Source organism: Haliotis asinina, chromosome 7 (genome assembly GCF_037392515.1).
Source record: "Haliotis asinina isolate JCU_RB_2024 chromosome 7, JCU_Hal_asi_v2, whole genome shotgun sequence".
Lineage (NCBI taxonomy): Eukaryota > Metazoa > Mollusca > Gastropoda > Lepetellida > Haliotidae > Haliotis > Haliotis asinina.
This window is the reverse complement of record NC_090286.1, coordinates 25288750-25315464: the sequence shown is the minus strand read 5'-3', so window position 1 is coordinate 25315464 and position 26715 is coordinate 25288750. Positions and strand designations below refer to the sequence as shown.

Here is a 26715-nt window from a genome sequence, read left to right as displayed (position 1 = left end):
ATTTATGCCATCCCTACAATTTCATAATTAACATGGCAAACCGCACTATCCATCCTGGACCAATCAAACCGCAGACTGACGTTGTGAACAAAATCCCATCCAGTCCAGGTGCAGTGAAGTACCATTATGTGACAGCAGGACACTAATCCGCTTTATGCAGTAGGGAACACTATTTCAGTTACATCATGATGAGTCAGCACTTTCGGGAGGAATTTCTGAGATGATGATAATCTCATACCTTTAAAGCTTTGATGGAAAAAGCAAGAACAGAATTTAAATACAATCAGGTTAAAAATTAGTAATAAGCCACATGTGTTTCTAGAGCCAAACGAACAACTCTGCTTATGAAACTGCAGTGGTTCTGACCACTGGGCAAACCACTCGTCCTACAAGGGTTGAAACCCTCCTACCTGTCACAGAGCTCGCCTGTGTACTCGGGTCGGCACAAGCACCTGCCAGATCCCTCCTCACACTCTCCTGTGGATACACGGAGGTCACACTGACAAGCTGCAAAGAAACATTGCTTTGTTACCACCTAATCCATTCATCATATATAACAAACATATCATCCTGGGGTAAGTTAATGCACAATTATGACAGTGCATGCACTGTTAGCATAGATGTCTTACTTAGGATACCTAACATGATTATTAGCGCATAAAACTGCAGTTGACAATAAGATTATATGAAAGTATAATCATCCATAATATGCCAGTTCTATAGTTGGTGATCATCAGCAATGTTCTCACGCAGGTTGTGTAGATAGCACCTTCTCAGCAGTTTAGCAGGTTATGTGATTTATGTGCATCTCAGCAGGTGCTTGTGTAGCTTATAAGCAAGGTCCCAGCTGCACATGCAGGTTGTGGTTTGCTACTCAGTAATGTTCTATCTAAAGTTGCACTAGTTCTTCTTATAGGACAGGTGCTTGTATGGCTACTCAGTAGAGGTGTAATGAAATGGTGAGTAAGATGAGCTTTTATATGACAAGTTATAACTACAGAAGCAGGTGTGTTTGTGGCTACTCAGTAAAGTTTCTAGCTACAGAGGCAGGTGCTTGTATGACTGCTCAGTAAAGTTTCTAGCTACAGAGGCAGGTGCTTGTATGGCTGCACAGTAAAGTTTCTAGCTACAGAGGCAGGTGCTTGTGTGGCTGCTCAGTAAAGTTTCTAGCTACAGAGGCAGGTGCTTGTATGGCTGCACAGTAAAGTTTCTAGCTACAGAGGCAGGTGCTTGTATGGCTGCTCAGTAAAGTTTCTAGCTACAGAGGCAGGTGCTTGTATGGCTGCTCAGTAAAGTTTCTAGCTACAGAGGCAGGTGCTTGTATAGCTGCACAGTAAAGTTTCTAGCTACAGAGGCAGGTGCTTGTATGGCTGCTCAGTAATGTTTCTAGCTACAGAGGCAGTAGGTTGTATTCCTTCTAAGTGTTCTTCTTGCTACAAGTGAAAAGCTACTCACGACGACAAGCATCTGTAGCATTGCGAGGCACTCTGTAGGGGCGGAAAAAGCGGGGAGTGCACTGCTCACAGTTGTTTCCCATTGTGTTGTCCTGCATAATTGAACATCAGGTAATACATATGTCAAGCAAGTTATGATCTGTGCACCTTTATACAAGACTAACTTGATGGTTCATATAAGAAAATATTACATAGAAAGAATGTGATAAGCACAATATGTATGCATAAAAACAGTTAACTGTCATACCCACCATACACCGGCACCATGCAGTATTATCTCCCTTTGACATTCAGTAGTTTGGGAAAAGAGATTTTACACATCAAATCCCTTCTGTAACTTAGGAAACTGATTGGGCATTAACAAATATGTTCTGCAGTAAAATCAATTTTGATAAATATCACTAGTTACAATGATTTACCCATCAAACTGTATCTCCTTTTCTGTTAGGCATTGTTACATATGAAGCAATAAAGTTTACCTAGCATATTTCTCATAATTTAAGCCAGATATTGCCATCAGCGGAACACGAAGATTCAGTTAAAACAAACCCCAAACAACTTCAAAACATTTTTGTGATGCAATGGTGAATAACATATGTTATGAAGCTGGTTGCCATTTTTCAGAAGATATGGTGTTTGCTCTTTTACATGTTCTCGAACCACCCACCCTGCAATTCTGGCAGACACCACCACCTTCATAGTTGCCATAGATATCAATACTCTGCCGTAGTCGGTCGACCTCCTCATCGTACACACACTCATCACTGTGGCCATAACACTGGCAAGCTGCAAAGACAAACACAAGCAGTTTTCACCTTAATATCAAGTACCACTGAGACTCAGAAAAACGTCAGAAGTCCTGTCTATGCTTGTTGCTTTGTTTTAGGGACATAATAAGTGTGGTCTGTGCCAGATATTTTTAAGAAAAGTAGCTTAGACATGTTTGGATATTTTTTTCCTTGGAATGTTCCTAGCATATGAATCAGAACAAGTGATCGTACTTTGTACTCTGGACAAGAAACAATTTGACTTGAAGGTTTCAGATAAATGACCCAAATCATAGGCTGGATGCGCTTTGGGAAACTTGTAATAATAAGTAAGCTTTCAAAATATTGCTATCTCAAGTCAAATTCATAAGGATATATCACAGGTTAGACTGGTTTACAATTTGACCACTACTGCTATGAATTTCATTGGTAAACTTGCAAATTCTTGCTGCTAAACATACGTTCACACTCGAAGCGCAGATCTGCTAAAGCTCGCTGCCACTTCTTCTGTACAAATCCTGGGCAGCAATATTCACACTGGTCTCCACACGTGTTGTGTACACAGTTACAGAGGAGCTTGTTGGCATCACTCTGGTCAGGGCGATCACACGTGTTGGCGTGACCATTACACACACAGCGGCCACCAATGGAGATGTCCTTGATACTGTAGTAGTACTGTAAACAGAGAAGAGCAGGATCCAGGGTTATTCATGTACAACATACTTCAAATTAGATCAGACACAGGGTCCCTGCACATGGTTAAACCCTACATATTTAGGCCTTAAACATGACAAAAAATGGTCATTATAGTGCAAAAAGTTCATTAAGGTGAACTACGTCATAATGGAAAATGAGAATGTTGGATTTTATTCCTATTCACTGGATGACAGGAGATTAAATATCAGTGACCTCATATATCAATTGATTTTGTGATGAAGAAATACCTGAGGTATATTTAGTCAAAGCAAACAGTGACTCATGAAATTCAGTGAAGTTATAACTGCAGAAGCAGGTGTGTTTGTGGCTATATTCATGGCTTTACATTTGTACCCATGTGGGGAATTGAAACTGAGTCTTCGATTTGACAAGCAAACACTTTAACCACTAGCTGCCACCATAAAATTCTGTTAATTTCTTCTAATTTTGTCTGCAACTACCAAAACAGAAGAGGTAACTCATCATAAACACAAAACACTTCATTCCACAATTTGTTTTCACGTCAGTATATTCAGATGAAACATATCAATGAGACAGATTTTAGATGGACACTGTCATGTGCAGCTAATTATAAGGAACTTATTCCTATGTTTTTGAAGGGCATTTAGAAGTGAAATGCATAAGAATGAAGATTTTATGGATATCAACTTCTTTATATGAGAACACAACGTTTCGGAGTTAATGCTTACTCCTTCATCAGGTGAAGGAGTAAGCATTAACACCGAAACGTTGTGTTCTCATATAAAGAAGTTGATATCCATAAAATCTTCATTCTTATTCCTATGTTAATAATGTATGAAGATAATTTAACATTTCTAGTATACAGTTATAACTTCAAAAATGTATATAAGCATTCATATGCACAGATGCTATATTGCCCTCCCAACTTTCAGCTTACCCTTCGGGTGACTGTTGGGTCTCGTCTTGCAACAGCCATGAGATGACCAAGAAGGGTTTTGGTGCGGATCAGCCTCATTCTGATGTTAGTTGCCTTTGTCCACTCTTGAAGGTCGTATGCGTAAGAGAAGTTCTGCGCATTGGGTCTCCCATTAACAAGCGAAACCACAATCTGAAAAACAGAAAGAAAACAACCATGCAGTTACCAGAAAACATGTACCATCCTAAACTCACCTGATCCCGATAGTTGCCTCCTAAGAAACATTGTCTGCAATTAGTGCATCAGACAGTATTCCCTGTAAAACAGTGTGGTGAACTCACCTCACCATTCTCAAGAGGTACGACCTTGGAGAATTCAGTTGTACAGAGGACTTGGTTGTCGTGGCCGATGCTGGTGTTGGCAGGGGTGTGGAAGAACTTGAGACAGTCACTTGGGGAATCAGCAAAATACTGCCAGGGTTGATAAGTGGTGCCAAAATCTGTAGATCTCTCCAGAACCCACACTCCCGGTCTCGGGGAGTTGCCCATCTTGATGAAGACATAGGCGACATGGAATTCCTGAAAGAGAAAACATTTTCTGAAGATTGGCATGATATGAACCATTCATTTCTCCTTTAATTTATAAAAAAAAAAAACAACTTAAGTGCATATAGCACGATGAGTGTGCATAACTATAATGTGTGCAACTTTCTTTTCGAGACAGACTGAATTTAAACAACAGTGAACAATATTCATGTGACTGCACATCACTATCAGGGGAAGTTAGGCAGGTTTGAGACATTTATCACTTGGTGAACCCAACAAGCACCATGCAGGTTCTGACAAACCTAGAACTGTATAATCGGATCACCATAATTCAAATACAAATTCACAGGTTTCTGTTATGCCCAAGGGACAAAACTCTGCATAGGCAATTTCTGTTCATCAGACAACTGGGTTAAAAATGAAAGTTGAATATGAAAATGACACACCAATAAATAACGGGGTCTAAATCTTTCACTAGACATTTTGCTTACTATGACATGAACTATGCAAAAACTTTGATACAGTAATCATAGTTATTTCCTCCTGGGATTAATTTTCACGCTTTTAGCGCAAAAAGTTATTATGCTAATAATCATACCAAGTGAAATATCTATGGTCAAGCCATGTCAAATACAGTGTTTCTATAAATTTTCTGGCATATGCCAGTATTTTACTGATTAAAAAAACTAAAGGACCAGTATAATTATGGCAAACAACTCTGGGGATCGGAAATAACTGCACCTGGTTAAATTATTACCTCTAAATAGACAATAAAAATTAAACCTCTCTGTGATTGTTTTACTAAACACAATGTAGTTATGGTGGCTCGTTTTGACCATTTTATGTCTATTGGTTGTGAAAACTTTGTGATAGACACCATCACAATGCCATAGGGCATTTTGCACATTAGAATGAAAGATGGCCCATTAAAATTTTGTAGTTTTTAGACTGACACAAGGGCAATGACCCATTCTAAATTCAGAAAATGGCTAATGATCCTGAAATGGCCCATTGGCAAAGTTCTCTTTCCCAATTCCTGCAGCATGAGATCACCTGTAGTATTTTAAATCAATTACAGCATGACAAAACATAGATGTGACTGAACTGTAAAAAGTTCCTTCAGCACGATGGACTTGCACAGCAATTACAACCCTCTGATATCAGTTTAACTGTGAGTTATGAAAATCACTGACAAGTCTAGGTTGTATACAACCAAGCTTTCATGACATATTCACTTTGATCCATAGAAGGTAAATATGCTATTATGCTTAAAATCAAGCCTACTCGTGTGCAAAATAAGTCGACTGACTTTCCCTTGAGAAAACATGACATAACTGACCTAAGAGGTTAATCAAATTAAACACACTAAGTTCACCAGAGCTAAATGTTTGGTACTTGTGAAATCTGTTTCACTAAGCATACTCAAGGGAGATGATTAATTTTACTAAATGTTTGCATACACACGTCAAACAGTGACATAATTCTTTGTGTGTATGTGTGAAGCAAGCAGCCCATTATGAATAGCATCTGTCATGGACTCTAACATATTAATCTGCTTAGCGAGATCTCAGCATGCTAAGTGTGTATTGTCAATCAATTTCACAGCACTGCAGGTGCCCCATGGGGACATAAGAAAAGGTTGTTCATTCAACCTGTGTATTTCACTTATCAGGTGTTGGATGAGGTTCCACCCTGATCTTCCCCGAAGAAGGGGCACCTGTTGTCCGGGCCCATCACCTGTAGATGATATCCTTATCAATGTGACAGTGGGACCACCCTTCAGTCAATTAGCCCGCTACCTCCTTTTCAAAGAAAGTTCACTTATCTTGGGGGTCACCAAGCTCTGTTGAGGAGAGAAATTAAGCCCAGAAGCTTTTGTTCCATCTGACATGGGTCAGGTAGCGCCCTGCTAGTGAGGCAAGTCACACAATAGCCCGGCTTTGTGGCTAGGGGAGATGACATGGGTTGATTTCAACTAGACTGGTCACTATCAGAGGCTTACTCCCAGTTTGCAGGATTAACTAGGGAGGATATTCTTTATTGACCATTGCTTGACATAGATGGGATAGATTTCTCACCATCTTCACAGAGCCATGCTATCTGGTCAAACTAAGTGTAGGAAGGCAACTCGATCATCCTAGGTACTGTATCTTCATATAACACATGAAAAAGGACATTTGGGACACTGACAGTTAAGGACACCTATTTTATCCTATTTCATCATAATGTGTGTTCAACATCAATGAAACGTATTGTAGTCACCAGAATCATGTACATATTGTGTATATTGTCAAAACAGTACAAAATACGTAATTGTTATTTTTCACTTTGATCACATGATATTTTTTTTTTGCATCATTTTTCAACAAGTTGCCCTGTCTATATCTAGAGCTCATGACTCCATCTAGAGTCAGCTGTTATAGTATCATCAGCTGATGACCACCATGGCAGAGAGCTAACTGCAGCCATGAATGACTGCCACCACACTATATCTACATTTGTACAGGCAGGAAGTGTGGCACTTCACACACAAAGCCAACAGTGGTTGACTTGTGCCTCCACAGCAGTCAGCAGGCTACTGAAGAGTGGTGAGCTACTCGGTGAGCTGGTAAGCATGTCAGGCCTCACATTCATTATACAGTTCTCCTACTTGACAAACCTGAATGGATAAAAAAAAGACGCTCCCTACTGCAGAAAGGCAAATATACTTAATCATGTGAACACAAGCAGATATTTCATTGATAAGTGATAACTGAGACATGAAGTTGTTATATACAGTTTTCATCTTAAAGTACAGCATTTATCCAGCGTGTATTAAGTAGGAGATGTCTATTTGGATTTAATCCACCTTTACTTTCTACATGATTCAACAATGTGAAAAGGTGTCATTTTTCAACAAGCTGCCAGCAGACGACTTGTATTTTTAAGTGGTGCGTATAATGACTTTAGGATATCAGTTTCATTATGTGTAACATGACAGTGTTGACTTGACAAGCATGGTCTATGAAAGCTTCTTTCATATATGAAAATACGTATATGATCCGGCTTATGTTTCTAGAGTGAGTGAGGGCTTAATACTGCTTTTAGCAATTTTCCAGCAATACCAGAAATGGGCTTAACACATTGTATTCATGTAGGGAATTGAACCCAGATCTTCCGCATGATGAGCTGACGATTTAACCACTTGGCTACCACACAGCCCCCTTCATGGAAACCTCAGTTACATGAACAAGAGTGTTCCTTCTTCACACGTTTGAAAGGTCACCACTAGTGGTCAGTGATTACACCGAGTGAACTGTGACCGCAACACTTCCCTGCGGACCTTTCTAAAGGTGTAAATCTATGGCTAGACAGGAGTAAACATCAAGGGTAATTGTTGCCCAATAAGTAGTGCTTACTAAATCAAACTGCTGAGCTGAACAAGGGCACAAGTCAGTCAGAACATCAATTTGGATTAGCTAAAGTACACTGTCTGCTACCAACATTCCTGAACAGGTGCCCCCTACGACAGTACTGTTGGTCAAAGGTCCTGAACTTGTCCAGAACATGCATGAACAATACTATATAAATAATGTACCAGTCATGAGTAGAATTTAAACATCAGCAGTATTTTAATGAGATGGCCATAACAAAGGGGTTGTAATGTATGTAATGATGGCACAAAGGGAGCCCTATCCCCTCACTCAGATAACATTGTCATCAAACATGACACAGTTAGGGAGCCAAATGCCAAACATAACAAATTTAACTGACAACCTTCCTTTCTTGACAGCTTCAAAAGCACTCCTGCTTTGACAGGAAACACAGAAAAAGAGAAAATTTCATTCATTATGTGAGCAACAGAAAGTAAAAACTCAAAAATGATTTCTTTCACACTGAAAACTACAATGCATAAAGAAACCTATGGGAGTGAGTGTGTATTTATGATAATTTCACCAGAAATAGGCTTTACAGATTATATCAAACCTGAGTTCCGAGTGACAAGCAAATGCTCTAACCATTAGGTTATCCCACCATGTCAAAAAAGAGCGGAAAAGCTTAACACTCACCCTAAAACAATCCACATTACAGGGACATCACATCATTATTCTTATTTTCATATTAAGAAAGAATGTTATGGATTACACTTCTAAAATTGACTGAAACAAACATCAAACATACCAGCAGCCAAACTAATTTGCGAAAGCCACAGTTTTTTCACAATAACAAACTGAAACTTTTATTGAGACCCCTAACAAGAGTGTCTGCGACATGCCGGCCATGATACAGCCTTGTGTTACAGTTTACCTGACATCAGAGACAGACACAATACCACATAATCCCTGTAATACTTCACGTGTGATAGCTCAGCGACCACACCACGCATCACGCCATGTTTCAGTTCTTCCCTACAGCTTCTCCACCAGCCTGGCGCAAGGAAATAATCACTGTCATACTTGAAGATGGAAACACCTTAATATCGGGCAATCTACTGTCTACAAAATAATCCAGTTTATAGCCTTTCCTTGAGTTTTATTGTGTCACAATGGTTTAAGAGGATTTTCTGTATCAAACTGGCAGCATTCATATATTAATGTATTTACACGAGCAGTTTCATGTTACTATGGGAAGGGTTACATTTAAATCTGGATATATATGCTGAAGAGATCTCTCGGGGCTGGAAATTGTGACACCTCCAACCGTCCACGTCTACCACATGTATCTGAAATGACTGCTGTACAAGGCATGAAATAACATTCATGGCATAACTCTGAAGTTAGTGTGGCAAGTATGGATGAAAAAATCAGCGGTCGACCAGTGGTGATGCACTCAGCAATATACTGGCTATATGGCCGCAGTCTGTAAATAATCAAGTCTGGACCAGACAGTCCAGTTATCAACAGCATAAGTATCGATCTGCACAAAAGTGAACGATGGCAAGTATCTACCAAGTCAGCGGGCTTGATCACCCAATCCTGTTAGTTGCCTCTTACAAGCCCAGTCACCTTTTGTGGCTAGTATGGGTAGCTGAAGACCCATTCTACCCGGATCTCCACTGGTCTAGATCAATGTGGGGGTGGGGGTGCATACTTGTGATCAAAGATTGTCATATCGATAAAATTAGGAAACGCTGCACCAACGGTAAATATCTGTAATAATTACGTGGTCTTGAGGCCTTATTATTGAAATAAATATAATTATGCATTTGTTTATCACTCTGTAGAACCTGGTTGTGTGGAGCCCATTTCTAGTGTCTCCTGTTATGATAATGATAAAATATTGCTACAAGCAGCATCAAACTATACTAGCTCACTAGATCAGTGTGGCTATGACCTGCATTACTATAACACTGACACAACTGTTGTCCTACACTGCGAAATAGTGAGTGTGCATTTTCCTTGCTTACAAGTAATATTCAGGCAATATCACAAAAGAACACAAGAAATGGGTTTCTCTGACTGGATTAGACTAATGTGGTTCCTGAAAGTTTGGAACCAAGGTCTTTGGTATGAACCACTACCTATCATCAGTTACCTGCAAATATGGTAAAAGCTCATTTGGCTTGACTAACCAAGACAAATATCTAATAGGATAAAAATTATAACCTGATCCATTTCAAGCTACACTTTTTGCCATTATTAACAATCATTAATATAAACCAGAATTCCCAAAAAGTGTAACAGCTGGAACCACAAAATACTAAGCATTGCCAGTTAACAATTGGTTAACAATTTGTTAACAATTTGTTAACAAGCATAATAAGCATGTCCCATGAGAAAATAGTGAGCAATGACTTAAGCATGTTCTCCAGTGTTCTGTGGAACACCTAGGATAACACATGCTGGTGTAGGTAATCACCCTCACAGGTCTGTTAGCATGACCCCTGCCTGATGTTTACAGCAAACTGTATGTACAACATGCCCACACACTGGTAGCACCTGATGCCGGGGATTTCATTAGCATGGCAATGGGAGTCCCTTCACACACCTACCCTCTGACTCAAGTGTCACCAGGCTGCACATTATTGCAGTAAGCTGATATACAGCTGCAATAAAATGCACAAAATTAAGATGCATGTTTTTAGAGCAATAGGTTTAGGTTCCCTCTGTCTCTTATTCTAAAAAGAATTTTATTGTCATTGTTTAACATGATACATTGGTAATGCTTTTGCACACACTGACCCTCCAGGTAATTGATAAAGTTGAAGTACAGTAGCATTTGAAAAGGCAAATCCCTGCCAAAAGCATTGCAGGAGCAAACTCTCTACCATAGATTCTTAAAGGATTACTTGGTAAAAGCATTGACAATGCCACATCTGATCACAAAATATATCTTTTATCAGAATCTAGCTTCTACAATACTGCATAATGTTCATGATTTCTTCTATAAGGCCACAGCCTGGTCATACAGCTTCCACTATGCCATGCTATTATCATATAGTCAGCTCTATAATGCCATTATAGTCAATCCTGTAATGCCTTATTCTGGTCATACAGTACTTTCATTACACCCCTTTATGGCTCTCCACACTCCAAAAATGCCATATGCTGGCCATATAGTACTTTCACTATACCCCTATATGGCTCTATTCACTCATATAATGCTATATCCTGGCCATAAAGTCCCTTCTATAATACCTTATTATTGCTCTTCTCACTCCCATAATGCCATATCCTGGCCATATAGTACCTCTATAATACTCCTGTATGTCTCCCGTCATTCATATAATTCTACATCCTGGCTAAAAAGTCCCCCCTATAACACAACTTTATGGCTCTAGTCACTCCAAAATGCCATACTCTACTTCTTTCTATAGTGTCATACCATATCCGTACAATCTTTTCTATGAGATCATGTAAAGTAATCACATTTGTTGTGTAGTTCCTTTAATAACACCACAATGCTACTGCTCTGGCACTTTTAAAACTCTTTGTGATAATATTTCTTTTCTGATGTCCATGAATATCAAAGGTGAATAGCAATGAAACTGTTAAATGCATGTGCCAGCTTAACTGCATCCTTCAAAGTACTGGTAATACATATCAAGAAAGCTATGTTATCATCTGTGTAAACAATCAGCCAATCACAGGGCAGAGGGGATGGCTAATGGCCAGTGTAGGCAGGTGGTGTGGATGCTGTACTACCACAGCTACATGACATGTGGCCCGGACCATCCATCCATTATACTGACACCCCCCAATCCTGATGCTCCTCCTGTTGTCCAGCCCAGCTCATGCCCTGCACTCACTGGCATAGGGCACACAGCTCACATGACTTTCACATACTTACCTCCATATCCCTAACTCTTCTTAACATTATTTAAATACTTTCGGATACACAATCTGATACATCTGTACATGTACAGCACCATAGTTTAGTGTCCAAAAGTGTCTTAGGCATTTAGTATATTTGCATCACATCTTTCAGTCTGTCATTCAGACCCTGAAGCAAATATGTCCAAGAAAGCCCATGCAAGTATAGAAAATGTGGCAAATCTAGATTCCCACAGCTGCAACTTCTGAAAATGAAGGAAGTCCCAGGACTCATGTTCATTATACCTTTTTTTTCACTATGAGCCTTTTATCTGTAAAATGGGTTCATTTCAGAGCCTAGTTGTTAGTCTATGCAACTTTGGTCAAATACATTTCTGCATATGACATGGAGGCCTATCTTATCGTCACTGAAACCTTTTTCTCCTTCACACCCTGCAAAAGCATCAAATGAACCAAATCTAGATTTTCCTCACATTCTAAATTTTCCACATCAACTCGACTCCTTTCTAAGTAAGACAGAGCTGTTTGTTTCAATCGAAAAATCTGAAAATGAGCTGGTTATCAACAAATGTATCCATTACCATGACTAACGATTCCTATAAACCTTGATAGCACCACAAACTAATGAAAAAGGTGAGTGAGTGAGTGAGTTTAGTTTTACGACACACTCAGCACTATTCTAGCTATATGGCGGCACTCTGTAAATAATTGAATCTGGACCTGACAATCCAGTGATCAACCACATGAGCATCGATCTGCGCAATTGGGAACCGTTGACATGTGTCAATCAAGTCAGCCAGCCTCACCACCTGATCCTGTAGCCTTTTATGGCAAGCATGGGATGCTGAAGGCTTATTCAACCCCGGGACCGTCAGGGGTCAATGAAAAAGGTGCCAGAGATTTAAAATGCAAAGCTGTATCTTGTTCCATGACTGTTATGAAAATAAGATCCTGGCAAAGAAAAAAAATATACAGCGAGGTCATATGGCTGGCTCAATATCACCAGACATATTTCAGCATTCTACTGAGACTTAAAAACTTTGAAAAGTGAAATTTCTTCTGTATTTCCCACCAATTCTTCATTTATTAAATGATAAATATTTGCAATATAGGTTGAGACATGGACACTTAGGCTGGTGTTGGCTGGAGCTGCTGACACTGAGGACTGATCAGAGCCATGTGGTGGCCATTCCTCCTTCCTCCTGTCATCAGCACCAGGGCAGCCATATTTCCTGTGAGCTGATACAGAATGTCTGGGAGCAAGAGTATCAGGTTCTCAAGAGGGGAGCATTAATCACACATTTCCTCCTTGCAATAGCCCCCAGACCATGCTGCCTGGTTCCTCTGTTCTGTAGGAGGGTCTTTGTTGCACTGCAGGAGAGGGCACTTGTTAGGCCTAGGTGCAGAGAGCATGATGCAGTAGTATAGGCAGATGGCTTTAACTAATGCTCAGTCTCTGAATACATATACTTTTTATTGTAACAAATACATCCTTTTAGACTGAAAAGAATTCCAAATATGTACCAGAAATTATAAAAATCTAGACTTTTCATTTACAGCTTCAGCATTGCAGGGATGGCTAGGCTGTAGGGAAAATAATATGGTTCAGGGACTGTGAAACAGACTAGGACCCTCAGTGAGATGGGAGATTTAAGGAAATCTAGACTTGCTTCAAGTTTTGCAGGGAAGGATGGGAAGTAAGAAAAATGATGGGGTACAGCGACTGTGAAACGAATGAGCAGATGGTTAAAAAACTACTTCTACCAGCAATACAATTTCCATTACAGAGCAGATTCTCCTTCACTTGACCATACACTGAATAAAACAAGGTACAGAACATGATAATGAATAATTGTGGGATGTGTTTTGGAAGAGAAATTTGAGTTTGGTTAAATACATCTATGTTTTTATTCAACATAGAAAACTGAAAGCAAATTTTAACTTGCACAGAATTTCTACCAATTACAACAAACAACAATTGTCACTTTTACACTAAAATTGGTTGCATCTACAAATCTAACCTGTCATATATATCATGAATCTGATTCATTCTTTATGTGGTGATGATAGACCATTATTGAACATGTTGAACAGATAATGCCAAAAGGGTATTGATGATAAATGAAAACAATAATGGGAATCTAAACTCATGACTTCACCTTGTCTGTGTGTAAAATATGTTCATTTTGGAGACTATCTGTTAGTCTATGCCACACCATGAGCAAGTCAAGTTTAAGACCACTTTCAACAATATCAAGCCATTTTGACTTTCTATGGGAGGAAAACCCCAAATGATACTGGTCTTAGGTTTCAGTTTTGTTAAAGCATAAGCATGGGCATGTTGCTGATAATCCAAGAAACATAATCATGGCAGCTAGGGCTTCAAACCCATCACAGGGTCCTTTTATGCCCAAGGGACACAATTCTGCAACACATTACATGACTGTGACTTCAATGCCCCAGGCTGTCCCATGCCCAGTCCATGATATATTTCTGTAAACAACTCAGATGAACCATGCATACAGCTAGCAACTAGAGTATGTTAATACTGCTGGCACCAAGCCTTCCGAAAGGTCACAAGTGAAGTAAACTCTGTCACTAATCTTTGGACTATGTGGTAACCACAATACAACACCTTCCTCATGCCCTTATCATGGTTATCCTACAAGTGGTATATACAGCTTTATACAACACCAAGTACAAACAAAAAGGTCGACAATTATTTATAGAATTGCAGCAATTTGTGAACTGTGATATGGTAGGTATCTGACAAACAGACATTGCACAACAAGGACTAAAGTCTCATTGCTTCGTTTGCATGTTTAGTGGGCATGTAAACTCTCATTAAAACTGAACTAGTTCACCCAAACCGTGCCATTATCACACTCTATATGTGCAGCTCAATCATGTTAAAGTTTGTAACATGTTATAACACTGAACAACAGCTCTGCCTTACAGTGATATGACACAAGCTGCCCAGATTTGGTTTGGCAAACAAAATTTTAGTTTGTTATTCACATGATCCACATAACTGTTCCCTAACCTACATTTTTCAATAGCTTTTCTGTTGGAGGGAGTGAGTGACTTTAGTTTTACGCCACTTTTATCAATATTACATAAATATCATGGCATGGGACACCAGAAACGGGCTTCACACATTGTATCCTTGGTGGAATGGAACCCATCTTAGGCTTAATGAGCAAATGCTTCAACCACTAGACTACCCACAATCATCCCTTTTCTCCTTGAAATGGGGTTTAATTAATTATTGCCCCTACATAGCATATTAGCATGTTTCACTGCCCCTCAACCTCATTATTTTATTTTATTCTGATATCAACTTCTTCCTACAACACAAACACCCCAAATGAAGAAAGTCTAGAGTGTCTCAGGTTGCGACCGAATCTCACAACTAATCAGGGCTCCTTTTCAATTCCAATGAAGTTCATTGTTTAATTGTTAAAACTACATATTCATCTGGAGTTAATGTCTGTGTTTCCCGGGGGTCCAGCATCTTCCAAATATGTGATGTTTTTCAGAAGTATGAGTGAGTGAGTGAGTATTGTTTTATGCCACTTTTATCAATATTCAAGCAACATCATGGCAGGGGACACCAGAAAGGGGCATCACACATAACATATCCCACTGCCCCTCAAAATTAAGAAAAGAGGAAGCATCTGGTGGTCAGGCAGAATAATGAGGTCGAGTGTGTGACAGAATCCTGGAAAAGTGGGATGTTCCTGAACACATTAACCCCAGGTTTCTCAGGTCCAGATTCATGTACTTATGGGGCCTCATGATTGAGCTCCCTCTCTCCTCAGAGCTGGGATAGTGATGACTTCACTATTAAGTAACTACCATGGCAAACAAAGCCGAAGAACAAACCCACTCTGTTATCCATTTTATCAGGTTGTGAGAGCAATACTGCAAGCACACATACCCCATTGTCGCTGCTTTCACATACAGAGAAACCTACATTGACAGCTGACCCACATATGCTTGTCAGTGCTTCCTGATGAGTGTGGTGTTTAACCAGCTACCTATCAGTACCAACATACATGACAGCTACTTTAATCAATGTCAGTGTCAACAGTCAGAAAGAATGTGAGTAGCTTACAATAAAATACATCATTCAACCTTCACAATTACTGGCCTAGTATGTATTACATACATAAGAACATCCTTAGTCAATATGCTCATTCACTGAATTCAGGTATCTCACATCAGCCCAACAAGTAAACTGGGGGCCACATCAGTTCAATGCATCAGAGAGTCTGCATTTAAGTCTCTGAATACATAATTTTGATAGAAGTAAGTAATTTCATGTAAACTGAAAACAAACCCAGTCAGATGGGAAATTCTGAATCTGAGGAAATCTTGACATTACAGCTTTGGCACTGCACAAATTTTGGCAGTATGAAAGATAATGTGTTTCGGGGACTGTGAGACAGACCAACTACCTTGCTAATTCCCTTCCTAGTACTACCCATGCTTGTTGTTAGAGAACTAACTGAGGATTGGTTGTCGATAGTATTAGACATAACTAGTAACATGAATTACATAGTGGTCTTTCTCCAGATACAAGAGAATAATATACAAACTAACTAAAATCTACAATGATTTGCCTTGGCTATACACAAAGATTGCCCTGGGCCCCTTTTGATTGTCAATAATGAACATAATTATTGTAGACGTATATTTTTACAGGATGTAACATCACCGGTTCTAAGCTCCAGTGTAGTCATCTACTCTCTAGTTCAGGCTGCTGTTGATTTCACTTGAACACAGCTGCAATATGCTGTCTCAGCAAAACCCCTGTCAGACAGGTTCTTTCGCACCCCTTGCACTGGGTCTCCACAAGTGGTGTTTTAGTTTCTCTTGAACATTGAACTGGGAGACTTCAAAAACTAAAATTCTATCATTTAAAAGTAAGGATTCCTTACCAAGCTCTTATGTAGCCGTATTATATCCCGATTGATACAAGTGGTTTAAGAAGGTTAGTTTATGACTGTAACTTCATCAGTGATAAAAAATATGAGAGAATCATGCAAGGAGGAGAAAATACAATCTGTGGTTAAATCTCGAGTCTTCCCACTGTGTACCTTAGCAAACAAAATTCTTTAGTTTAAAAAATGTAACTCCGATTTTATATCTTGCATTCAGCATGTTTTTTATTTCATCAAGTATTCCACTTGACCAAGTTATCTGACATACTGAATGACAGGACATACAGTTAGACCAGTTATTTAACATGGCATTTCGGGGGAGAAGGTCTGCAAAGGATTCAGGATTCCTACTCATGTCGTGTGTTACAGTGTCACATTGAATCACCGAGGTCCTTTCACAGGTTTATGGAGTGTTAAAGGGGGACATAATCCATCTACCACAAACCTAATAGAACAAGACCTTACCATAACAGGACACAATTTGAATGAAAACAGAACTACTTGAGCGTTAAAGGTTGTTAGGGATTTTAATCCCAGTATACTATGACAGAATGAATTGGTGCATGAACAATAATGTGGCCATTATGCTTGTTCATCTTTGGCCGTTATTGAAAAACAAGGCAAAGGACTTGAATCTATATGGGGGATATAGTTTTCAGAATATATTTACACCCTTTGACTGTTGGTATCTTTAAACCAAGAGGTAAAAAACATTCTGATCAAAACGCTGTTTGCGGTAACTTCTAACATCCCCCTGCACCTGTGCTGATACAATGTTGTAACATAAGGACAACAAAGACATAGTGTCTCATATTCAATAAGTAAGAGCAGCCTGATTCACTGTAGTAGAATCAATGAATAGATGATACAGTCAAACATGCATTCAGTACACCTGCATAGATATTTGACAAGGCAAGCTGAAAAGGCTATATAAGTTTATTATGCATATACAATTTAGTCTCTGGAGAAATGTGAATTTTTATGGTACTATAGGTTTCACATTTTCTGCACACACAGCTTATCCCTAGGCCCAGCTTTTCCCTGATGAAATTGTACAACACATCAATCTTAAAACTAATGACAAAAATAGATATTAATGTGATTCAGTAACATTTTACCATGTTTGTGCAAATCATATCATAAAAACCCGTAATTCATATTTCACTGGGGCTGGGGTACAATAATGAGGGAAATGAGGGAACGAAATGCCTAAATTTGCTCAACCGAGGCACCAATGTATTTCTTGGAAAGATTTGCCAGTTTTAGAGCTGCCATGAAAGTGGGTCAAAAGCCACATGTGTTATCACAGAAACAAGATACTGGTGGTGATGATAAGGTTTCCAGGGAAACTAGAAATCTGGTTAACTGTGCCATGCAAGAGGACTAGGAATGTCCAGCAAGACGATGACTGCCCCCATCAGTATCAGACTTTAACTGAAGATAAAGGATTCTTCATCTGTTTTATCATCAATAACAGAAGGATTGTTAAAACTAATAAAAGGGAAAGTAACGACTACTTACCATTTACCAAAAAATAAACTATGTCCACTACAACATACATGTGAGTCAAATAAATACACAGGTTTAATGCTCTATTCTATTCTCCAAGCTTCAAGCACCTGCTCTGGTGAAAATGCCCAGAGTACACACATCTGTATAGATCTCTGATACACTCCCGAATCAACAACAAAAATCTGTTTTGCTTCACAGGAGACATACCTGTAGAATTACACGCAGTGAATGAGTGAGTTCAGTGTTCAAAATTAACTTTATTTCATACAGTAGCAAGTGCTTACTAGCTGGTTTAAAAATAGTAGCAATATCTTTTACCTAGTAGAAGCCTTTTTTCCTTATGCTACTATGTGCATTTGGAATAGCAAACTTGCTACCTCAAAGCCTTAATTTTGAACAACCCTGGAGTGCTGTAGTAACACAAAACACACACATGCACAAGCTTTGAGAAAGATTCCAACTGATTCTACTTAACAAATAAGATCACCATATCAGTGCCATCCTTTGGACAGAAAGCTAGCAGAAAAATCCTTGGTCAAGATTCAAAAGGCATAGCTTCCAAAGACAATGCATGTAATAACATCTTTGCTGTCAGAAAATAATGATTCAATATCAGATTGAGGTATTTACATTGATCTGCTCTTATAATAACTGTATCATTTCATAGAGCCGAACACATCACCATTTTTTCTTGATGAAAACACTGTAACATTTCCTTGATCTATATTTTCAGTAAATATTTGCTTTCAGTTTTTGCCAAAGTCTGAAATGTCTACATTATCAAGGGCTGTACTGAAATCAATAATTTGATAGGTTCTACAGTATTCAGTGAAAGAATGCTATGCAAATATGTTATCTTAGGTAGAACACCCATGTCAAAATCTGCTAAGTTTCTGATGACAAATTATTAATTTCTCGGTACCAGTTTATCTTATCTGTAAGGACAGAAGCAAACATTTTACACAGGTAGCTAACATCTCTATCAAGCACCTGCTTACATGGTTAAGTTTAGTGTATGATCTGTGTGTGGCCCTCCAGATGTCAGATTAGTCAAGTGCTTGACACTGGCTGCTTGAGATTTATAAGGGAAGTGGACATTATGCACCCCTTTACCCTGTTATCACCACATGATACTGAAGGGGTCACCAAGCACTGATAGCATATTACACTTCACCATGTGATGCAATGTTATTTACAGATAACCAAGTACCACTTTGGCCTTACACTGTAGGACTACAGTTCAAATCATTTTGAAGGACAGTGGCTCATTGTCATCAAAACGTTCAAGTATTCTTTCCAAATTTGGTAAATTTACAGAACAATGCCCTGCCAAAATTTGGTAAGTAATAGCAATACCCTAATGCCATGGTTTCTAGAACAATAACCACATTGTTCACATGTTCAGATCTTAGCTGATCTTATCCCTGTCCAGACAATGCTGAGACAGTGTACATCCTAGGACAGAAGTTAATCCTGTTGTTGTGAAGATTATGTAAAGATACAGACTAAGCGTTCTAATGCCTACAAAGTGTCAAAACTTACTTAAAAGAAATAACAATGGTCATGGCAACATGTATAGTGATTTGTGATAGTGACAAGATAAGATATACTTAATTAACACCAAATGGAGCTTAAGGCTAAGCAGGGACAAGATATTGCAAGCATACAATTGATTTTAGACAACTTGTGCTGAGACTACTCAACAGATCAAACCCTTAAAAAGTTATTGGCTTGAAAAGAGAAATTTCTTCATGCTTGTTACTCTTCGAAGTCCTCTCATAGCCATAATAAAGTACTTAGCATGGCATTAACTCCCACTCCGCATGGCTTGATAGATACACTAGTGGGAACTTCCTACGCAGTATAAGCTTGTGTTTCTTTCCTCATGTGGAAAGGTCAGCTAAGCCTGTGAGTGCTGAAAGTGAGTACTGTGTCACATGAAGTAGAAATAACAACATAAGCAGTAAAAACTGACATCTAAAGGGACTATTTCTGTGATATTGATACCATAAACCCAGTCGCTGGCACCTTACCTTACCACCCTTCAATTATACATCACTGTCAGCTTTCAGCATTCTTCCACATTGTTACCAAATGTAGGTTTCATTCTAATTTTAACACCAACACATAAACATTATAGTATGGGAAAAGATATTTTGCAGAAACACAACATAAGTTAGAAAATACTGGAATCTATATGAATACATAACATGTTTTGAAGGTTTTTCACTACTAATATAGCCTGTACTTCTTAACAAATACTGTCCATCTCATTTCAAATGCATTACGATTTTTGAGCTTTTAATTTTTGTTTCAAATGTCTGTAAATTCATTCAGCATTTTCAGACTGGGACAAAACTGATCTTTTTCTGTATAAATTGTGTAACTTTGCAGGAGCTACTTTATATGACAGTTTGCAGAACAGAAGAAACATGGTTCAGGGGAAATTGAATGCAATAAATCTGTCGTATATTTATCAACTTAAAGAAATATGTTTATCTGGAGCTGTAAACATGATCACTACTTCCGTCTGTTACATAAATGACTTCAGAGGAGTTTCTGTTGGCACAATGAGCAGGTCACATGCACCATTAAATCAGTAGTCTCCACTCAACCTAGGACAAAGGAAAGGGACAAAGGTAGGGTACCAAGATGGTCAGCAGCCAGTCTCAACCCTTGGCAAGTGCATTAGTGCTGACTCTGATTTAGCAGTAGAGTTGTTGGTCTGTCAACAATAAATCAGTCAAACCTTCACTCTCTCATTTCATCAGGGTTAATCACACACTTGCAACCATTTCAGGAAATCTCAAATCCCACGTATTTGGTTTCTTAAGATAAGAAATGCTGCAAGTATAGTCCTCATACTACAATTTGATGAGAACATATTTTACACTCTAAAAATTAAACAGAAGTTATCTCATGAACACTGAGAATTTTCTGGGTTTCTCTTTATTCTTGAATACATTTCAGGGCTTCCTCTGATCCCTTCAAAAGGTTCACCTGAAAAGTGTTCAGGAATCAAAAGAAAATAAAACGCAGAAGATTCTCTATGTTCATCAAGTACCATCTTCTAAAAGGCCAATCAAGCATCTAAAAGTTATCTCACTCAATGAACACACAAAGTTTGAACATCATTTAAGCTGCTTTGTTAGGGAAACATTTCCACAACTTAACAATGAAATGGTAGAAAAACTTCTTCAATGTACATACTGAGCAATGTGGAACAAAAACACAATAGAGATTACCCTGTGCAACATTGAGCAACACCAAATGGTAAGAACTATTAAGATTACTTTTTTGAAGAAGTTGAACAATTACAACAGCATTTTCAGCTTGGGATCCCAGTGTGTGATGAAGTTAGCTTAAGCTGTTGCCCTTCACTGCTCATACCCATACAAGGAATATCCATAAATCAAGGAATTACATGTTTGCACAAAGTAATCCTCAAGACACAATCACCTTTCTTCTGGGTGTAAGAATAACCCACAGACAGGTGTTTAGGTGATATTTATCTGTATTGACCTCCTGTCTTGGTAGTTAACAAATCATAATACACATTTCACGTCCCATTGATCTTGAATGCCTCCAAGGTCTAAGCTGTAACACAACCACGGGATAAGGTCTGAAGTATTGTTGCTTCAATACGTAAGAAATCAATAGCTTTTTACCTGGTTAATCATTATGAAATACACTTGAGGAGTGGGTTGCACACCATTGATAATTATCTCAAACTTAACGGGGTATCAGTTTAATGTACACATTTTTTTAACATATTCAATACATGTACTGAAAAAAATATTTTCTGACACTGTCAAATCGTACATATCTAGTGGTACTACCAAAACGCTAAGGCAACTAATTATCCCAGTTTCTTTGTCTATCAAAGTAATTCTCATTGTTTCCTTGTTAAAGTCAGTCATAATTATATGAACAGACCCCAAGCATCAGATGATAAACTTTACAGAACAGCAAATCACTGTTTGTGGCACACAGCAGAGGGCATTTGCATCAAACAGTACAGGAATGCCTGACAAAGTGCAATCAACATCGTTCACGCGTGCTCCGCCGGCAATATACTAAGTAGACGTTCTCGGTGCAATGTTAAACTGCTCCACCGGTCTACCCCGGTCTATGATATTCGCTTAGTCAGCCGTATGATATCAGCTTCTGTTTAGTGTACGCGACTCGTGGGCAGGAAATAAGTACGATGTCAGCATCTTTAAATGTGCCTGTTCTATGCTATGATAAACATATCATCAAAATTCCAACACAATGAAAGATGTACATTTTCAACAAAAAAAAACATTTAATTTCAGGGACAGAACACTATGCCACAGAAAAACTTATTTTTTTCCCCTGAACAGAGAAGATGCCATAGTTTGATGGATTTAATTAAAAGTTTTGAAATTTGTCAAACTTACCTGACCCAAGTTGATGGTAAGATTGACCTGGTTATATTGAACACCTCGGGATAAAGGAGGACTCTGCCACCATCGTTGTGATCCATCTATAGCGTATTCGGGTCCGTGATCTTGGTCTGGAATATCGGGCATACAATAGTCACAAAGTTGTCCCTGAATGAGTTCCCTCGATTCCGCTCCTCGTCCTGTGGCTCCTGTCAAACGGCAAAAAAGTTCGGGACTCGCGACATCCTCGCCGCAAGTCGCTGAAGCTGTGATATTCCTCCCTTGAGCTAAGTTAAAGTATGGTGGAGACAATACACGTGCATTGCTGGTGTATATTTTGCATAAAAATATTAAAATCAAACAGTGGAGAGGGGGGTTTCCTCCCGCCATCTTGAAACCTAACAAACTTCTCTCGAGGGGAGCCGTCTGGTTAATAAGCACCCGGGCAAATCCATTACTTGCACGGGGATTAAGGCCTTTGTCGCCGGCGCCTTTGAAATCTGTTTTCTCCCCGTTTTCGCCCGCCGCAAGAGGAACAAGACTTTATCTACAGTTTTATAGACTATCTCTTGTCGAGTACGATGTAGTACGGGAACCGATGAATCTTTTTCTCAATAGTCATAAAGCGAGCGGGGCATGTCGGTCACCCTTAAAAATGATAGACTCGCCCAGAGTTAAAAGGAGTGTATCGTCTGCTCAAACCCCGCTGACAGCCACTGATTATCTCATGGGAGTTTTTGCGGTTTCTTGGCATACCACGAGCCGACAATCGACAAACAATAAAACTGAATGAAAGGCATATCGCTATTTACACGAGGACAATTGTTTGGTTTGCCGATGCTTCAGTATTTACAACCATAACGATTGGTATAACATGCTAGATGTGTTTTAAAGGGCAGTGTATATGTTTGTACTGTTAATCACAATATGCAACACCTCCCCCCACTCTTTTCCCCCATCCTGCCTTTATATGTACATATTACTTTATCGGTCGTTCAACCGCAGGTTTTGTTGTCCCAGTCGCCCACGTTCTGAACTAGAAACGATTTGCTATTTCAATTCTGTGAAGAAAAATTGCCTGTTCCGAGAAACGCGAACCCGAGGGACATTGCGATTACTTCTGCACTGAAAACATTTCATGCCTTGAGTAGTGGTCAGATATGTCAGGAGACATTTCCCTGTTCTGTTATCATTGTTGAGGTACAGCATTTTAAGTAGCTCCAGAGGGGTTCACTGCATTCGCAAAAGATTTTACTGAGGGTAAACTGCAAAATTTTCGATTTGCTATACAGTGAATTTGCCACTCAACATGCATGGTAATGTAGTGTAAGAAATAGATAAAGAACACACGAGTGTTTTATATATTGCCTCGACGTCTCCACAGTCTAAAACGTAGACAATCGGAAGCTGTCGTATAATTTCTACGCCTATACTCGGCCTAGAACTTTTGTTAATGTTTTGTGAGACAATCGGCAACTGCAGTCTAATTTCTGTGTCTGCACGGTTCACAACTTTTGTTAATGTTTAGAGAGACAAGCGGAGCTGTTGTCGGTTCTTTGCCAATGTTTATTTGTTAATAATTTGGTATGGGCGTGGCGTCGTTTCCTATTAGACAGAGGTAACCGCAAAGGTACCGCGTTGTGTGATTGACTTCATACGAGGAACCAGTCGAACTATGATACCAACATGTCGGCCTATTCTAAAGTGTGTACAAAGTTGAAGACAAAAGCGTTCATCTTGACTGTGGTATACACGCGTTCACAATCATTCACTGGTTTGTCATAACCGCGAATCTCCTTCATTTCCGTCGACGGAATCTATTTCCTGTAATTTGGTATGAAGTCACTTCACAATATTTGAGCTAAATGTCTGTTTGTTCACATACAATGTGCGCCTGTAAAGGTCAGTCTCATTACAGTCCCCATTGAAAGCATGGGTTACGTTGCTGCCCGTGTCTGGTCATGTGACAGAAATGTACCATGCAGCGAAATGGCAAGATGGTAAGATGGTAAACCAAATCCTCATATCCTACACAAATAAAACGTGATTCAGGTGATGCTTGATTGAACGTTCGAAGTAGTTTCGAATTCAGGAACGTAATATAATAACAAAGTTTCGTAGTTTCAGAAAACTAGAACATATATCAATTTCGTTTCATATTTTGAAAAACAGATAAACAAAAGAAATGTATCGTTGTGCACAAAAGGTGCCTGGATCCTAGTTGCAGGCAAACGAATGTTAATTCTGATGATACATATAATTAAGTTTGACATACCAACCATAACAAGCGTATGTGCATTTGTACTCGCCCGTTGAAGATATCACTGATTAATAATTTTACATTATTACTCGCCCGTGGAAGATACCCCGTGTAATATTCATGCGGTAATATTACACTAGTGTAATACCGCTAGATGTATGACGTAATAAGGGTTCAGAGTTATGACGTCACACTGCTAATGCCGCTGTCTCAGTGCATGGTACTGGACCTTGTTTGCCACGAGGAAAACTGGGAGTACTCACACTGTAGGCGCAGTTTCTGTCAAGCTGTGTTGGCAGTAATAAACAGAATACTAAACTCGCTTAACTGAAATACCATTTTTATCAAACCCGTGAAAGTTTTCGTATCAGTCTCGCGTTCGCTCGTTTGATACCAAATCATTCACTCGTGGTATTACACGGAAGGTCGTTTAGTATCCTCTATATTTTACACATTGTGTAATAACATTTCGTGAGTCGTTACGTATGACGTCAAAAAATGATTTACCGTTATGACGTCACAATGTTAATACCTCTGTCACACTAGTATTGGACCCTGCTTGACAAGCGGAAAGCTGAGTGTTGAAATTTTAGGTAAGAAATGCTTTGATCGATATTGTTTTACTAATATTTGGTTGAGTAATAAATAAAATACTAAACTATGTCCTGTGTAATACCATCTTTCGCTTGTCAGATATCAAACCATTCACTCGTTTCACAGATATGGTATTACACGAGACATTGTTTAGTATTCTCTACGAACACCTTGACGGGTACCAGTGTAATGTTTACGTCATCCGGACGCAATGCTGGCGGCATTAAAGTGTTGTTGTGACGTATGGTCGGAATGACCTTACACTGAAGATGACGTCATAACTGCACAAGGTTGACGTCATTGGACATTTGTGGTTATAAGACAGACAGGGGATACTAAACGACCATATGGGTAATACCATTTGTTTTTAAACGAGATAATGATTTAGTATCATAAGAGCGAAAACGAGTTTGATACTTAATCTTTAACGAGTTAAATGAAAATGGTATTTCACGGAAGCGAGTTTAATATTCTGTTTATTACCCGCCAACATAAACTGATAAAAGCTTGCCAACAATGTGGGGACTCTCATCTTTCCACCAGTCAAGCAAGGTCTAGTGAAACTGCGACAGTGACATTAGCATTGGGACGTCTCAATTTCTGCAGTATCTTCCACGGGCGAGTAATAATGGACACTATTAGTCCTTTTATCGAAAAGGGAGACTGAGAGTGATAACAAAGGCATAAAGGCGATTATTATTTTAAGCACTTTAACTTTGTTCGAGTGAATGAGTGAGTTTAGTTTTACGCCGCACCCAGCACTATTCCAGCCAATATATGGCGGCGGTCTGTAAATAATCGAGTCTGGACCAGACAATCCAGTGATCAACAACATGAGCATCGATCTGCACAATTTCAGCGAGCCTGACCACCCGATCCCGTTAGTCGTCTCTCACGACAAGCATAGTCGCCTTTTTTGGCAAGCATGGGTTGCTGAAGGCTTATTCTACCCCGAGACCTTCACGGGTAACTTTGTCCGACATAAAATCAGGAAACAGATAATTTACCGCAGAATTCAAAACTGTGTAGTTTGTTTCTGTGCGTGATATGTTTCGAATTTTATTGGGCTTCAAAGTGAGGACTGAAGAGGAAGGACATATATGTCCTTAAGGCACACAGGGGGTTGGTAAATGAGTGATAAAGAAATCACATTTTCATGTTTGTTAGAATGATTTCACAAAACCATTGAAATATGTCTTGTAAGACCCACGGAAAATACAAGACTTCTGACTCTCTTATCGTAATATTGCTGTGACACACAAGCAGATACAGTAATCTCATTTTTACTCTTCAGTAAATTCAGACTGCCATGATGTGAGCAAGACAAACAGTACAAGCAGTGTAGAAATGATCCTGGTTCCAAATGCTGTTGTCATGGAACCTA

General features: G+C 39.1%; 1 protein-coding gene across 2 annotated transcripts in view; it reads right to left on the bottom strand.

Annotated features, from left to right (window-relative positions):
- The window catches only part of LOC137290192 (laminin subunit alpha-like), an 87908-nt gene extending 64983 nt beyond the window's left edge, over positions 1 to 22925 (bottom strand). For both annotated transcript variants that reach the window (XM_067820909.1, XM_067820910.1), the window contains exons 1-7: positions 22493 to 22925; positions 4157 to 4393; positions 3837 to 4007; positions 2683 to 2896; positions 2122 to 2240; positions 1456 to 1546; positions 411 to 507 (exon numbers count right to left, since the gene is read on the bottom strand). In XM_067820909.1, coding sequence (XP_067677010.1) covers positions 411 to 507; positions 1456 to 1546; positions 2122 to 2240; positions 2683 to 2896; positions 3837 to 4007; positions 4157 to 4393; positions 22493 to 22867 — 1304 coding nt within the window. In that variant the 5' untranslated portion in view covers positions 22868 to 22925. The remainder of the gene's footprint in view (positions 1 to 410; positions 508 to 1455; positions 1547 to 2121; positions 2241 to 2682; positions 2897 to 3836; positions 4008 to 4156; positions 4394 to 22492) is intronic.
- Between the last annotated feature and the right edge of the window lie 3790 nt (positions 22926 to 26715).